General features: G+C 40.5%; 1 protein-coding gene across 3 annotated transcripts in view; it reads left to right on the top strand.

Annotated features, from left to right (window-relative positions):
- The window catches only part of LOC108702319 (voltage-dependent T-type calcium channel subunit alpha-1H-like), a 164424-nt gene extending 149035 nt beyond the window's left edge, over positions 1-15389 (top strand). For 2 of the 3 annotated variants that reach the window (XM_041577897.1, XM_041577896.1), the window contains exons 28-34: positions 3191-3269; positions 6446-6567; positions 10617-10940; positions 11929-12075; positions 13033-13213; positions 13602-13777; positions 14097-15389. In XM_041577897.1, the coding sequence (XP_041433831.1) occupies positions 3191-3269; positions 6446-6567; positions 10617-10940; positions 11929-12075; positions 13033-13213; positions 13602-13777; positions 14097-15245 (2178 nt within the window). In that variant the 3' untranslated portion in view covers positions 15246-15389. The remainder of the gene's footprint in view (positions 1-3190; positions 3270-6445; positions 6568-10616; positions 10941-11928; positions 12076-13032; positions 13214-13601; positions 13778-14096) is intronic. The other variant, XM_041577894.1, reaches the window with a different exon arrangement.
- The last annotated feature ends 394 nt before the right edge of the window (positions 15390-15783 follow it).

The raw sequence follows: 15783 nt of genomic DNA, 5'->3' as shown, positions 1-15783 counted from the left end.
TCCAATAAGGATTAATTATATCTTAGTTGGGATCAAGTACAAGCTACTGTTTTATTATTACAGAGAAAAAGGAAATCATTTTTAAAAATTTGGATTATTTGGATATAATGGAGTCTATTCGGAGCTTTCTGGATATCGGGTTTCTGGATAAGGGATCCTATACCTGTATAACAAAACCAAAAAAGTTGTGAGTGTTTCTTCAAAAATAATAACTTAAAATATAATTAAAAGTTCAAACCATTTATTAGGACATACAGGTGAAGACCTGATGCGTTTCGTGCCTTGGAGGACCTTGGAGGAGGATTCTAGGTTGCCCTTTGAACTGATGGGCAGCTGCTTTATGGCTTCCTGTGCTGATGCCTTTTCTCTGAGTCCTTGAGATGTCCTAGAACTGGGCAGCTGTACAGCAGTAAAAACTCATCTCTGTGGCATCTTTTAGTGCAAATGAAATGACTTGAAATGAATGAATGGCCGCCTCCCTCACACTCTTCTCATTAAGGAAAGATCTTACAGCAGCAGCTGCCCTTCACTCTCAAGGGTTTAATAGAGAGAGTTATTGGAACTCTGAAACTTGACTTAGGATATGGAATTTGCTGTCACTTGGCAACCATTCATCTTCCTTGGCTCCCTTCTTCCAAGTTATACATTTTAATTATAGTTCCCACTTAGTTTCTGCTTCCTGGGATGATGGCCAAAAAACGTAGCCTAGTGAGCCTCACCCAAAAAATATGTGTAACGTAATGCCTGACCCCAGTGATCATGCTCTTTGTGGCTGCCCACTCACAGGTTCACCATTAAGACTATTTTGTCTCACACAATCATAAACACTTGTGTACACAGACAGACATGCCTTAAAGGATAAGTAAACCTTAAAAACAAGTGAATGTAAAATTGATGAGGGGGCTATTCTGAGCACTTGTGCAATGTACATTCATTATTTATTTTTTTTAAATTCCAAGATATTAAAGGATACATGTACTGTTAACATAAATGAATTTTGTTACAACACCGCCACCTGCTGGTCAATTTCCAACCAGTCAAGGAAGTTGTCAGTAGAAAGAAAGAGGCTGCGCTGATGTTCTTCTGCTTAGGAAAAAAATTAGAAACCTTTCTCACATCTTTCCTAAGCAGAAGAACATCAGAGCAGCCTCTTTCTTTCTCCTGACAACTTCCTTGACTACTTGGTGGTCAGACTGGTGGGAAACTGACCAGCAGGTGGCGCTGTTGTAACAACATTCATTCATATTAACAGTACATGTATCCCTTAATATCTTGGAATAAAAACAAAATAAATAATGAATGTACATATCAAAAGAGCTTAGAATAGCCCCCTCATCAATTTAACATTCACTTATTTTTAAGGTTTACTTATCCTTTAAGGCATGTGTGTCTGTGTACACAAGAGTTTATGATTGTGTGAGACAAAATAGTCTTTAAGGTGGGAGGGAAGTTATACATTAACACAAATTATGCTCCAGCTGTAGCAAGTAGCAACTAGTTATGGGCGAATTTATTCACCAGGCATGGATTTGCGGTGAATTTCCAAGTTTTGCCTCCCACAAATGTTTTGTGAAACTGCGGAAAAAATTGGCTGTAACAAAAAGCAAAATTGGTGCACACATAAAAATTGTCGCAAGTCAAAATTGTACGGACTCCCAATAACTTTAATGCATTAGGACAAAAAAGTTGTGCGTATAAAAATTGTTGCTTGTGTAAAAATTATTTTGACACCCATTGACTTGCGTTTTGCAAACTTTTCGCCGTTCCGTGAATTTTTCCGAGAAACGGAACATCACTAGTAGCAACCCATCAGCAGGTAGGGATTCACCGAATCCAGGATTCAGTTCGGGATTTGGCCAGGAATCTGTCTTTTTCAGCAGGATTCGGACTAATGCAAATTAGGATTCGGTTCGGTATTCGGCCAAATCTTTCGCAAAGGATTCGATTCGAGGGTTCGGCCAAATCTAAAATAGTGGATTTGGTGCAACCCTATCAGCAGGTAACATCTCCTATTACAGAGCAAACATCTGGACTGCATAACTAGTCGGTGCTCCATAAATGATGATGATGGTGACCTTGTAAAACCCCAAAAAAATTAAAAATGCATCGCCTTTTGTAAAATATAAGGATATTAGGCGTTACCATGTAGTTACATATAAAGGCACAAGGCCACAGACACAGCTATGGGTAACTGAGATGACATTTAATATTGTTGTATGTATGTTGTTGTATTTTACTGTATGGGGTACATTATTTCTTACAATAAGCTAGTGTCAAACTAGTGCACCAGTTGTAACTGATGATGTTGCTACAGTATTTGAATTATTGTCTGGTTATGACTGTGTTAAGTGGAGGTGGAGCTTGAGGCCAAAAAAGTACAGTTTAGGTAATATGTCCAATTTTGGCCCTGTCCAACTGTCCTGTCCAACTTCAAGGCCTGAGCCTCCTCTGGGTCAGACTGGCCTGCCAGTGTATTATCGGATCTCCTGGAGGGCCCCAACCTTGTGTGCATTAGCTATCATATCTACATTTAAGTATTGTGAGAGTGAGACCCCAATAGCAGGCTATTGGCCCTCGGAAACCCAACACTGAGCCTCCCACCCTTCCCCAGTGTATAAATCTGGTGAACAAGGTCTTACCAATTTATAAACTAAAGGTGGTCATAGACGTAGAGATCCACTCATTTGTCAATGTCGCCAAATGAGCGGATCTCTCCCCAATATGCCCACATTAAAGTGGGCCCAATGATCGGACCATAATGCATCTGATAAGGGCGGTCAGATCGTGGGACTGCATACACGCACAGACGCAGCTGCGATCCGACAGGGTTTTATAACCAGCCCAATCGAGAGCTACCCAACTTTCGGACAGATATCGATTGTGGAATCCCATCGGATGTCCCCACACATGGGCCAATAAGCTGCTGACATGGTCTGTCGGCAGCTTTTATCGGCCCATGTATGGGGGGGCCTGTTGTATTCTCAAATTCTAGATTTGGTGGGGTTGGCTTGACCATTTCAACCACAGTAAATCGAGGTTAAGGATGTATCATGTAATTTATAATATTTATAAAACAAAATCTTTCAAGAAAGAAGCTCTTTTGAGGCGTTTCCCAGAATATTATATGTGTGGCCTGCTTCAGTTAACTAGCACACGACCCTGATATTCCTTTTGTTTTGTCTTTTGGCAGGTAGGCAACCTCGGCCTGCTCTTCATGCTCCTGTTCTTCATCTACGCGGCCTTGGGAGTGGAACTGTTTGGAAAACTCGGTGAGCTCAGTGTTGATGGGATCTTGGATGCCTTTTTGCCGTGGCAACTTTAAAGGAGGAAAGAAAAGCAATAAAAATAGACTTACAAAGCTGTACCAGATAGCCTGGCTAGGGTTCAACTCTGTCAGGAGAAACATTCGGCAACATTCCTCAATCCAATAAAGGATTGGAAAGCACATCTGCTCCTTTTCAGTTTTATTGCATGAGACTTCTAACCTGTCAAATGCCTTTCGGTTGCTGACTCACAGCAAGTGTCATGAAAATTTATAAATCTGTTTGGGCCAAATGGCTGCATCTTTACTAAAAGTCCAGGAAATAAGCATGGGAATTAAGAATGTGAAGTGGCGGAACAATCAGAACGGAACCACTTGCACGCTAGTGACGTCACCATACATTGTGACTGTCGCTCCTGCAGTTCTTTGCATACTTAACCCTAGGCTCAGTCGGTCACAGAGCTTGGAACTCAGGAATGGGATATGTTTAAGACAACAGAGGCCAATTGCAAGATATGCAAGCACATTTAAAATGTTTACATAAGAGTACAGAACTTAAAGGGACATTATAATTTTCATTTAGAAAGAATTTTGTTCTGTTATATGATATATTATGAATATATCCAAATATATTCTGAGTTCTGCCTCTAAGAGGAGCACAAAGTAGAACTTAAAGGAACAGTAACATCAAAAAATTAAAGTAAGAAAAATATAATGCAGTGTTGCCCTGCACTGGTAAAACTGGTGTGTTTGCTTCAGAAACTCTACTATAGTTTATATAAATCAGCTTCCGAGTAGCAATTTGGACAACCATTCAAAGGAGAAAGAAAGACACAGCAGATAGCAGATAAGCTCTGTAGAACATAATGATGTTATCTGTTGAATCCGTCTATGGAAACAATCTTGCCTAAGGTATTGTAGCTTATGTACGCCATTCAATACAGCTAATGGGGCTGCTTCCATTGACGAGTAAAGTTAGCATTGCCACTATTAGCAGCTACTTTTTTTGGCTACAAAATAACCTGCCATAGACAAAAAAAAAATGAAAATTGCCTCTGCTAAAACACACAGGGGCAGATTTATTCATTTTTTAGTCAAAACTCTCAAATTCGAATTGTGAATTATCCAAACTTGAATCGAATTTAAATTCGAATATTGAGATTTATCATTCTCTGGCCCTTTAAGAACTCAAATTCAACTAATCGCCACCTTAAACCTGCCGAATTGCTGTATAAGTCAATGGGAGAGGTCCAGGGATCAATTTGGGGAGTTTTTTTAAATTGAGTTTTTCGAATTCGATCGAGTTGTCGGGTCGATTCAATTTGTCCGAGATGAGAAAATTCGATTGTATTAATACATTTCGATTGGTCGAATTTCGAGTTTATTGGGAGTTTTAAAAAACTCACATGAATTCAAAATTCGACCTTTGATAAATGTGCCTCCCAAAGCCAATTATCATTATTTTGTAGCCATAACCAGTAGCCGCTAGTAGTAGCTCTGTGTGTCGTCAGCCTTATTTTTACTGGTGATAGTAAATATAAGGCTATATATAGTTTTATAGTAAGTTAGGTTGAAAAAAGACACACGTCCATCAAGTTCAACCTTTTAGATCTATATATAATCTGCCTAACTGCCAGTTGATCCAGAGGAAGGTAAAAAAAAAACCATCTGAAGCCTCACCAATTTGCCTCAGAGGGGAAAAAATTCCTTCCTGACTCCAAAATGGCAATGGGACCAGTCCCTGGATCAACTTGTACTATGAGTAGTGATGGGCGAATTTATGCGCCAGGCGCGAATTCGCAGCGAATTTGCGCAATTCGCCACCAGCGAATAAATTTGTAAAACGCCAGTGAAAATTCGGCCGAAAAAATGTAAAAACGTCAAAAACGGGTGCCGGCATCAAAAAAACGGGCTCCGGCGTCAAAAACGGTTTGACGCTGGCGCCGTTTTGCGGATTTTTCGCCGTTTCGCGAATTTCGCCAGAAATTCACTAATTTTCCGGCGAAGGGAAACGGCGCAAATTCGCCCATCACTAACTATGAGCTATCTCCCATAATCCTGTATTCCCTCACTTGCTAAACACCATCCAACCCCTTCTTATGGCAGAGACAAACGCTGCGATTCGGGGAGATTAGTCGCCGGCGACAAATCTCCTCTACTTCGGGGCGACTAATCTTCATGAACCTTCCCACTGGCTAGAATGAAAATCTGCGGTGTGATGGCACTCTGAGCTTTTCGTTCTCCGAAGACGCCCAAAGTTGCCTCACGAGGAAACTTCGGGCGACATCAGAAAACGACACTGACAAGGTGTAACGACACTGACAAGGTGATCTGGAAAGTCAAATTTTGAGCATCACAGAGAACCTTAGCCAAACATAACGTTCATTTCATTGAAGACAATGCAACTCAGCCTGAATCCCTCTGCACATGCTCACAGCTGGGCAGTAAATAAGCTTGTTAAAGTCCTGCCAACTGATGTCTCCCTATCCATAATGGGACACTTAATGGACCATTTAACTTTTATTTGTGCAGCATTTTTTATGGCTTGAGAAAAAACATCAAAGACAGGCTATATTAATCTGCCTAGATCTATCAAACATACCTGAGAGCCGTATTCAAAGGCTTCTGATACTGTGATTCAGCAATGGCAAAGTTAGGAGCAGTAAATTGCAAATATTTATTGTAATGCCAGTGGAAACCTGAAAAAGATCCAGTCTGGGAGATTTTTCAGTGGCATAGAACTGCTCTAGACCAGTTCATGGTGACTTCTGATTAGTCCCTTTTACTTACACCTTTCAGGGTAAATGTTAACTCTCCCAATGAAAATGTAGCCCTATATGGATCCAGTACTGCATTTTAATTGTGGCAGCTAAAGATTTGCAGGTTGGGTGACACTGATATACCTATAAAAGCAATACTGCTACTGTCTTGCCCTACTGTATCTACAGCTGTTTTTCTGTGGGCCTAGACCCTCCTTGCACTCCTATTGAAGATAAGCCCAAAGTCTTTCATCCAGGTAAACTATACCGACTGCCAATTCCCATAAAAACCAATGGTGTCTAATGGTGTCTAAACTGCCCATTTCACCTATGGGTTATATTAGCAGTATTTTCTTTGGATAACAACTGAAAACCATGGGCCTGATTTTATCCCAATTCACGGTTCCATCTCTCTTCCTGGCAGTGTGCAACGAGGAGAATCCCTGCGAGGGACTGAGCCGGCACGCAACATTTGAGAACTTTGGGATGGCTTTTCTGACCCTCTTCCGCGTCTCCACAGGGGATAACTGGAATGGCATCATGAAGGTAAATCACTGACGTTTCCTATATACTTGCCTCAATTCTGTTCCTTGAGCAGCAGTGGTTACTATCCACCCCAAGTGCAGTTGTGCACCCCTTCTTCTGCCATGTTACACTTATGGGTGTACAAGATCTTTATTTTCCATTAAATGTCTATTCTATTTCTCTCTAATCTTACATTTAAGAAGTCTGGCCTGGCTGGCTGCAGGTCAGTAGCTAGAAAATAAATAATTTCAAGGATAGATTTAGTTCTGGCTCTCTGCTATCTATCATTTACAGCATTATAGGGAGCTAATTCTAATAGTTTTGTCCACGCCCCAATCTTCTTTGTCCACTCCCCATTATGCCAAGTTACCCCCCATTTTACCCCGTTCTACCCTAATTCACTCCAAAACAAGATGTCTGAATTTGAAAAACTCACCAACGATGTGAGTCTAGGTATCTGTATTCAGTTGCAAGTTATATTAGAATATAAACAGAACAGATCATATTGCAAGCTGATCTTAAAAAGATGATCCCCTTTGAATAAGCATATATGTTGAAGGGATGGGTCACCTTTCAGTTCATCTTTACTTTGTTATAGAATGTCCTATTCCTAGTAATTTAGCAGTTACTTTTGTTGCTTTTCTTTCCATTCATGCTCTCTCCTTTTCATATTCCAGTCTCTCATTCATACTACTGCCTTGTTGCTCAGGTAAACAATATCCTAGTAAACAAATAGCTCTGTAAATCGCAAACTGAAGACCTGCTGAACAGGACTAAATAACTCATACTAAAAGCTAGTTTAAGGGTGAACAAGCCCTTTAAGGCCTAGAAGTGCACAGTCCTTCCATAGACAGAAAGGGAACAAAAATTGCAACTGTCTTTGGCCTTGGAACAGGGCAGGGGGTGAGAGGCTGGTTAGGGTGAGATAGATTTGGGGATAGTGCTATTTGCCCTCATGGTTACACCTCAGCTTGAAGATCGAATAGGGTAAGATTTGGCTTGAAAACTTTTTTGTTGTTCTTATTATTCTGGAAAATTTGGCTGATATACTAATGTTTTTCTATATTGGGATCCCTAACCAAAGATTGCATGGACTGAAAAACACAGACTACCACAACCTTAGGCAATGAATAGAATAATCTGTTATGATTTTTATGGTGTAGTTTATTTCTAAATGACACTGTTTACACTGCAAATAATTCGATCCACCATGTAAAATTTCATTCCTGACCCAACAAGTGAATTTTAGCTGTAATATTGGTGTGTAGGTGCCATCTCAGGTCATGTGCTTTCAGAAAGAGCCAGTGCTGCACTATGGAACTGCTTTCTGGCAGGCTGTTGTTTCTTCTACTCAATGTAACTGAAGGTGTCGCAGTGGGACATGGATTTTTACTATTGAGTGCTGTTCTTATATCTACCAGGGAGCTGTTATCTGGTTACCTTCCCATAGTTCTGTTGTTAGGCTGCTGGGGGGAAAAAGGAGGGGTCGATATCAGTCCAACTTGCAGTACAGCAGTAAAGAGTGACGGAAGTTTGTCAGAGCACAAGTCACATGACTGGGGGCACCTGGGAAACTGACAATATGTCTAGCCCCACTTCAGATTTCAGAATAAAATATGAAAAAATCTGTTTTTGAAAAACGGATTCAATGCAGAAGTTTGCTGGAGAAAAAAACATGTTTTCCCCATTACAGTATCCCTTTAAGTATAGACATACAGTAAATGGGGAACTTTCTGGGCCCTTTGCATTCAATGGCCTTGCATACTTTGTTATCTGTTTTATGGGAGAATAAATATATAAACTCTCTTTTGCCTGAGTTTATATATTTGCATAGGTCAAATGAAAGGATAAACATTAGGGCTCCGCACATTATTCTTCATTTACACTTATCGATATTTCCGTGGCATAGATTTATTACGGAGAACCAATTAATTAGTCATGTGAGGGTTTGCTGATCTATAGCGGGCCAATGACGTATGATTATGAAGAGGAAGGCATTTTTTGTATATTGAACGTGTGCCTGCAAGGTATCTATGTCATTTAGATCCAGTTGAATCATATAAGCCGCATATAACCCCTGAAAGGTTTTGGGGAACCGGTGACTTGTGGTTTGGCAACAAATGGAGGGAAGTGGAATGGAAATCGTCTGGTTTATAATTCATATCACACCGGCAGTGTCTGTGGAGCTTTCTAAACCCAGATAAAGATACACCGGGTGCCACAATTCAACAGTTCTTTGGTTGGTGTATATAGAGACACCTAACAGAAGATCAGGGCAGTTAAAAAGGTGCCAAAAACATAAGTAAAACCACAAAGCATTAAAGTTTCAGATGCAAAAGGTTAGAGAATAATAAGAAATATAAAGCCTGCCTAACACATAACATAATTAATTAAAATTCATACCAAATACTAATGAAGGCCGGGAGCCCATCAGGTCAAGAGAAAGCTCACCATTGTCGCTCATGATCTGGCCATGAAAAGCTCCAAACCCGTGGCTTAAGGGAGCCAGTCGGATGTCTATTAGAATTTCATTTTTTTTTATCCATCTTCATGCCTGGTGCACGAAAAGCGCCAGGCCAATTGTTTTAGATGGATCAATCAAATAAAGTTTTAAAAGAAATCCAACTGGTGGCAGGTATAATAAAGTTATTTCATTTTGATAAAAAGGTGCCAAGAAAAATGTTTGGGGTGCATACTTACACTTTCTGTTTGGGTTGGGGTAGAAAACATGGCGATATATCAGGAGTAAGAAAAGCCAAATATCTGAAGAGCTCGCAGTGGTGCCCTACAAATAGGGTTGTGTTCTCAGAGGTAAATATGACACAGACTGGTACTGACTGCCTTTTCCACCAACCTTGCCGACTCCGGAACTTATTGGCCTGTTCACCAATGGCATCAATGACCAACAACTGATCTGGGCTCAGTCAGACAGTAATTGGGATGTGGGTAAATCCTGTTGGGCAAACCCATGAATCAGGCTGTGTACAGGGTCCACTCCTAAAAGGTCAATGTTATCTAGTCATGATCAGATCAGCTTTAGTTGACCCACTACCTATATATGAGCATTGAGCAGCTTCAAGGCACCTTTGGAGCCTTTTTATTTCAAGTAAGACTTAACCTTTTCATTGGAGAGGATGATGCATAGCTTATCCTTAATGATTTTCATCCCACTCCATCCGTTGATCCAGCCCCTTTTTGTACTACTTTATGTCATCCTGCTTTCCCTTTTGTCCCATTAATATCTTTGCCGGCCATCTAGCACCTTTTATTTTCTAAACCACGTCTCTAAAAAAAATAACCCTCTTCTACGTTTCCCTTTAAAATGCTTGGTTTCCAAAAATATTTCATTTTTGCATTGGTTTGGACGTCGTTTTCTTGCTTTTGTTCCCTGAAAATAAATTCTTGTTGCCATTTCAGCATTTTAAAGTTTCTGGATTAGACCAAGAAAACCTTCTCACTGCAGACTTGGCATTCCAGTCATGCTCTGCTTCTGGCTTTGCTCTTCTGCACCCTTATGGGTCTTTTATAGCTTAATGTTTATTTAGTGTTCTCACTTACTGGAAAGACATAAACAATTTTTGATGAATGTGATTTTTGCCCGGACACAGCTGATTATTTTTGCTGTGTGTGGATGGAAATCAAACAAGGGACAACTGTGTAGATGCAAATATTGTATTTATACAATACAAAGAATGAAATGAAGTTTAGAATATGTATTGGACTACAGGAAAGTGTAAGCCCAGGATGGGAAATATGATGCCCTTCAGATGTCGATCTTCAGCACCCAATATATATAATTTCACCCAGAAGTCCAGGGAGTGCTCCCTAAAGAGTGTGCTCATCAACTTGTGATTGCATTCCCAATGCTGGTAGCATGGTAGCATTAGTATGTCATTCACTTGACCCTAGTCAGTTGTGTGTATGCAACATGCTCCTCAAGGTAGGTGTTAGTTCCAGGGCTTCCATGCATCCTTGCGTACTGTACTTTACACATTTGATAAAAGAAGCAATTATAGGAGCAAGTATCCATGTCAATAATAAAAGTGTCATTAACTTATGTCCCCACTCAGGATACTCTACGGGAGTGCAACAGCGATGACAAGCACTGTCTTAGCTACCTGCCCCTGATCTCTCCTGTCTATTTTGTAACCTTCGTGCTCATTGCCCAGTTTGTCTTGGTCAATGTGGTTGTGGCTGTGCTCATGAAACATCTGGAGGAGAGCAATAAAGAGGCCAAAGAAGATGCTGAGATGGATGCAGAGATTGAGATGGAGATGTCCAGGATGCTGACACCAGTGACCGGTGGCTGCACTCCAGCCTCAGATGGCAAGGGAACTGAAGGAGGACAAGATCCAGCAAAGATGGAACTACCTGTGCTGCTGAAACAAGCCAGGGTAAATTGTGGATCATATATATATATATATATATATATATATATATATATATATATATATATATATATATATATATATATATATATATATATACAGTATATATATATATGTTCATTTACATTAAATAGAAGGCAGTAAACCCCAACGTATTGGTTTGCCATTTTTATATTATTATATTGTATTGTCTCAACCAAACTATATATTCCTAAGTAGATGAGTCTAACCAATTGTCTGCAACAGCCACATAAGTCAGTCGATTGGCCTAAGGAGCTTCTACAGCTGCACTGCCAGGTTCATAAGTCAGGAAATTCAGAGACTGAATAATGAGAAACAAATCGGAAAACTACCCGCAATTTTTATGACCCACTGACTCACAGTCCAAACAGTGAATACAACAGACCAAATTATGCGCTAGGTCCTGATGTTAGCTTAGTAGATCGTTTTGAAACAATGTCCTGCAACCAAACTCTGCGGAATTATTAGGCTGTCTAGGGACCAAAAAACAGACCCCTTGTGGTCTACAGGCCTCCAGATGGGGGCACAAAAGGATACAGATAATATCAATGAATTGACTCCCATCAAGTTATGCCTTAGCCATTCCTATATTCATTTGTCAATTAAGTTTTTGTGCTCTGAAATGAGAATTGGATTTCAAAGGCATAAACATCAATTAGTAGAACATAATGTGACATTGGGGTGGTCACATGCAATAAAAATGATCACCCACCTAACACAATGTACTATGTGGTAGGTACTGATGTGCAGGTCGAGGATTTTTCGACCCGCACCCGCCCAACCAGCACCCCACTTCCCCATTCCATTTATAGACCCACTCCGACCCATCCATAAACAGGAAGCACGTCAGGATTCATAGAAATGCATCATCTCTATATTTGTGAAAGACTACAGATCAAGAAAACAGACTAAGTCTTAGAAGGATTCAGCTTTTTACTTGATTGATGAATGTTTCCTTAACTTTACATCCAAGGGGGCAGTGAGCCAAGAGAATGTGACCTTAGTGATACCAGAGTCAATGGAGGGCGCAACCCTGCTGAACTACGCAGTCCCTGCTTCCTCCATATACCAACAGCAGGCCCTGCCAATTCCCCTCCAGCCTTGCATCCTTGGGCAAGAGGTGAATCCACTCAATCTGATTTGTTTCTGTAGTGCTCTGTGTAGCAAAGTCTGTCCACAGTCTTTCCCTTTGTATTTTAGCTTCTGTCTGTCTGGAATGCAAGGGCTTTGCAAGGGCTGCACCCCTCCTCTGGAACTCTCTCCCATGGTCTGTCCGACTGTCTCCCAACCTTTCTGCTTTCAAGAAATCTCTTAAAACGCACTTCTTTCGAGAAGCCTACCCTCACTCTGCTTAACTACCAAACGCAACACCACATACAGTACCACATTTCTCATCCAACTTAATTCGATCTTGCCCACTCCAACACCTTGTGTATTATGCCCTTCCCTTTAGAGTGTAAGCTCTTTCTGCATAGGGCCTTCCTCACCTTTTGTACCTGTATTGATTGTGATGTTTGTTACTCCATATGTTCTATGTATGTAATTCATGTGATTTAGTTGTATAATCACATTTACTTTACAGTGCTACGCAATATGTTGGCACTATATAATACATGTTAATAATAATAATAATAATAATGCCTCATGGGTACTAGCATATACGCTGGTCCAGACAACAACTTCTTGCTGTGTACAATAAATTCATCTACCAAGATCTACCAATTATCATTCCAGTTGCCAGTTTCCTATTACATAATTGTGTCTATCAATGGATCCGCTGTTACCTAACTTTTCCCCCATGTATGGTGCATGGGATTCCATTGGCCATGATGTGCAACCTGCTGCCCACCAACCCATGCACCAATGCAACTGAAAATAATATCTGGTTAAAAAAATCTATCTATTGGTAGATCTTGAGAAGAAATTGAGACCCATGAGTAATCATTTGTGGTCCTTGACTCCTTGCTTTTCTGTATAGCACCTAGGTGGTTGTGGAGGACCCAAGCTATGGGCTTGAATGAATGCAGGAGTTCAGAGATAAGGGAAGCTTCATGTCTACACTTCTTTATGTCTACAGGATAGGGATTTCCACAAGAGGGATGGATTAGGTTCCCTAAACCTACTGGCTGTCAAAAAGATCTCAGTATCCAGGATGCTCTCCTTACCTAATGACAGCTACATGTTTCGGCCAGTTCTACCGGCAAAGTCATCTTATACTTTGCGAGAAGTGGAAACCGCTGAAGATAATTCACGACATGGTAAATATTCAACAACACCATTAATAAGAAATACGAAGGCTTTAAAGGGAATATATTGTGTCAGGCCATGGGTTTTGTCAGTTGAACAAAGAAATTATATATTTTTTATTGTCATTCCTGACCCCCCCCCCATAATCTTAATTATAATACCCTGAATGTTTATTTGATTTTTGGTTAGATTTATTATTTTCAATATGTTAATATAATAAGTATGTGCAGGTTTTGTAGCCCTTAGCAACCAATGAGATGTTTTGGGTACCCCTGCTGTAAGTCTATGCCAGCATACGTATTCACCTGTATGGAATACAATGTACAATTCTGATGGACAATTTAAGGGTATACTGACCCTTTAAAGATCAAGTCCAAATTTTTCCCTCCATGTTTTTAGGGTCTATTGCCTCTCTACACTCCCAGCCTAGGGAAAACAACTCCTTGCTGAAAGTACCAGTGGAGTCCCAGCCACAGCCCTCTGTTAGCAACCACCAGGACTCTGACATGCCTAAAATTCCACCACCTCGTGCGTCCTCAAGATCTCCAAGTCTAAACAGATCCCTGAGAAGACAGGTGAGACATTAATATTTTATTTAGAGAAGGTCATTATAACTAATTAAATATAAAGATTGGGGTTTTTTTGTTGCAATTAAGATCCTTGTGGATTATGATAAGCAGATCATGCTGATTGGAGCAACATTCCATGGTATTTTTACCAGAAATATCTTTTTTTACAAATCATTCTGAATTGAGAAAGCCAGTCAGATATTTGATGAAAGTCTTCAAGAAAAATACAGAAGTTGATTTGACTTATTACTACAGATGTACAATGACCCGGATGAATGAGAATCTTCACAAACAATTACATTTTGTTTTCTGTCTTCAATTTCAGGAGGCTATACACATGGACTCAGTGGATCAGGGCGGTGATTCTAAGGACAAGGACCTTGATGTGGAATCTACTGAGAGTTTGCAGCTGGGGACTCCATTGGTTACTACTTTAGTTCCAAATCTGCTGTGCTCCTTAAATGTGTCTCTGCAGGGAACCCCTCAGTCCTCACCCAAGCTATCTTCCCAGCTCAGACATTCCAGTGTCCTCACACACAATCATGTGTACAGCCAACACAGTATTCCAAGTCGGCCTTCAAGTGTCAGTAGTGGCAACAGCAATCCAGAGGAATCTATGTTTGAGTCCTCAGACCTGGCTGATGAAGAAGTCAACCACATAAACAGTTCAGCAAAGGGGTGTAGAGGATTGTCTAATAATAGAACTCACTCTGTGTCTCCGTTCATCTCCCAATCTTCATCTCCTCCTCCTCTTCCTCCATCACTAAAGAACTGCAATAGCACAGTCAGCCTGGCAGGGTCCAGCAGCAAAGATAAAGACTTAAAGAAGTTCTATAGTGTTGATACTCAAGGATTATTAGCTAAGCCCTGCTGGGGGGAAGACCAAAGGAGGCACTCAATTGAAATCTGCCCTTCCATTGATGATGGAGATTCCTGCTTTGACCTGTCCATGGAGGACAAACATTGCTCTTCTGTTCTCATTCGGTCTGACCCTGAATACATCAATGGAGTTCGTCGAAAGAAGAAGATGAGCCCCCCTTGCATTTCTATAGACCCTCCTATGGAGGATGAAGGTGGCACAGCTTCACGTACCAAAGCATCACAAAACAGCATGAGGTTACGAAGAAGGACCCCATCTTGTGAATCTGCTGCATACAGGGACTCTTTAGATCTAAGTGACAACCAGCTTGGGGATCAAATATCTAAAACTGATAGACGAACCCCAGTGCCCTGTCGCAATGAACACTTGATCATACCCAGCTACTCATATGACCAGGTGGACGGGAATGGTTTCTCAGACCGTCTGTCTAACAGTGGAGGTTCTACTCCGTCACCTGTTTTCAATGAATCTGTGTCTTTAGAGATGAAACAAAAAGATCATAAAGATTTAAGCGGTGTCTCTAAAGGTTCTTTGAAAACTGCACTAGAACACATATCCAACCCAACAGAGGACATAATCGATAACCCATTATAGCTTTTAAAGAATTAAGGGCTTGTGACATTTTAACTGGTTGATGAACCACTGGATAGACGGGTCTTAAAATTACTTTGGGGGGGGTGTTTGTGTTCTCAACGGGCTGTACGTTTCAGGAGAACTCAATAAAGCAGGAGAAATGCAGATGGTCTTAATTAAAAGTGCTTGTTTTGTTTGGTTTTATAAACGAAATACAGAGTCTACTATCCATAAAGCCTCAATCACATTGATTCGAGTTCTTCTTTTCTTTCCGAGTTTTTTAAAGTGGCGCTTTTTTATTGTGCAATGACACAGTATGCAGAAGTGCTAAAATATGAAGAGCTGTACATTATCTGTATATCGGCAATATAAATAAAATAGAAATAATGTATTTGTGAAAAAAGAGAGACATCTTGTGTCTTTGGTGCACACTTATTATGGCATTGTATGGAGTCTGGATCTGCCTCAAATTTTCATTCTATTGCCACTTTTTCGCCCTGCCACCCAATATGTACCGTATATACTCGAGTATAAGCCGAGTTTTTCAGCAGCTAAAATA

This window comes from Xenopus laevis, chromosome 9_10S, assembly GCF_017654675.1.
Source record: "Xenopus laevis strain J_2021 chromosome 9_10S, Xenopus_laevis_v10.1, whole genome shotgun sequence".
Lineage (NCBI taxonomy): Eukaryota > Metazoa > Chordata > Amphibia > Anura > Pipidae > Xenopus > Xenopus laevis.
This window is presented reverse-complemented; position numbering and strand designations above follow the sequence as displayed.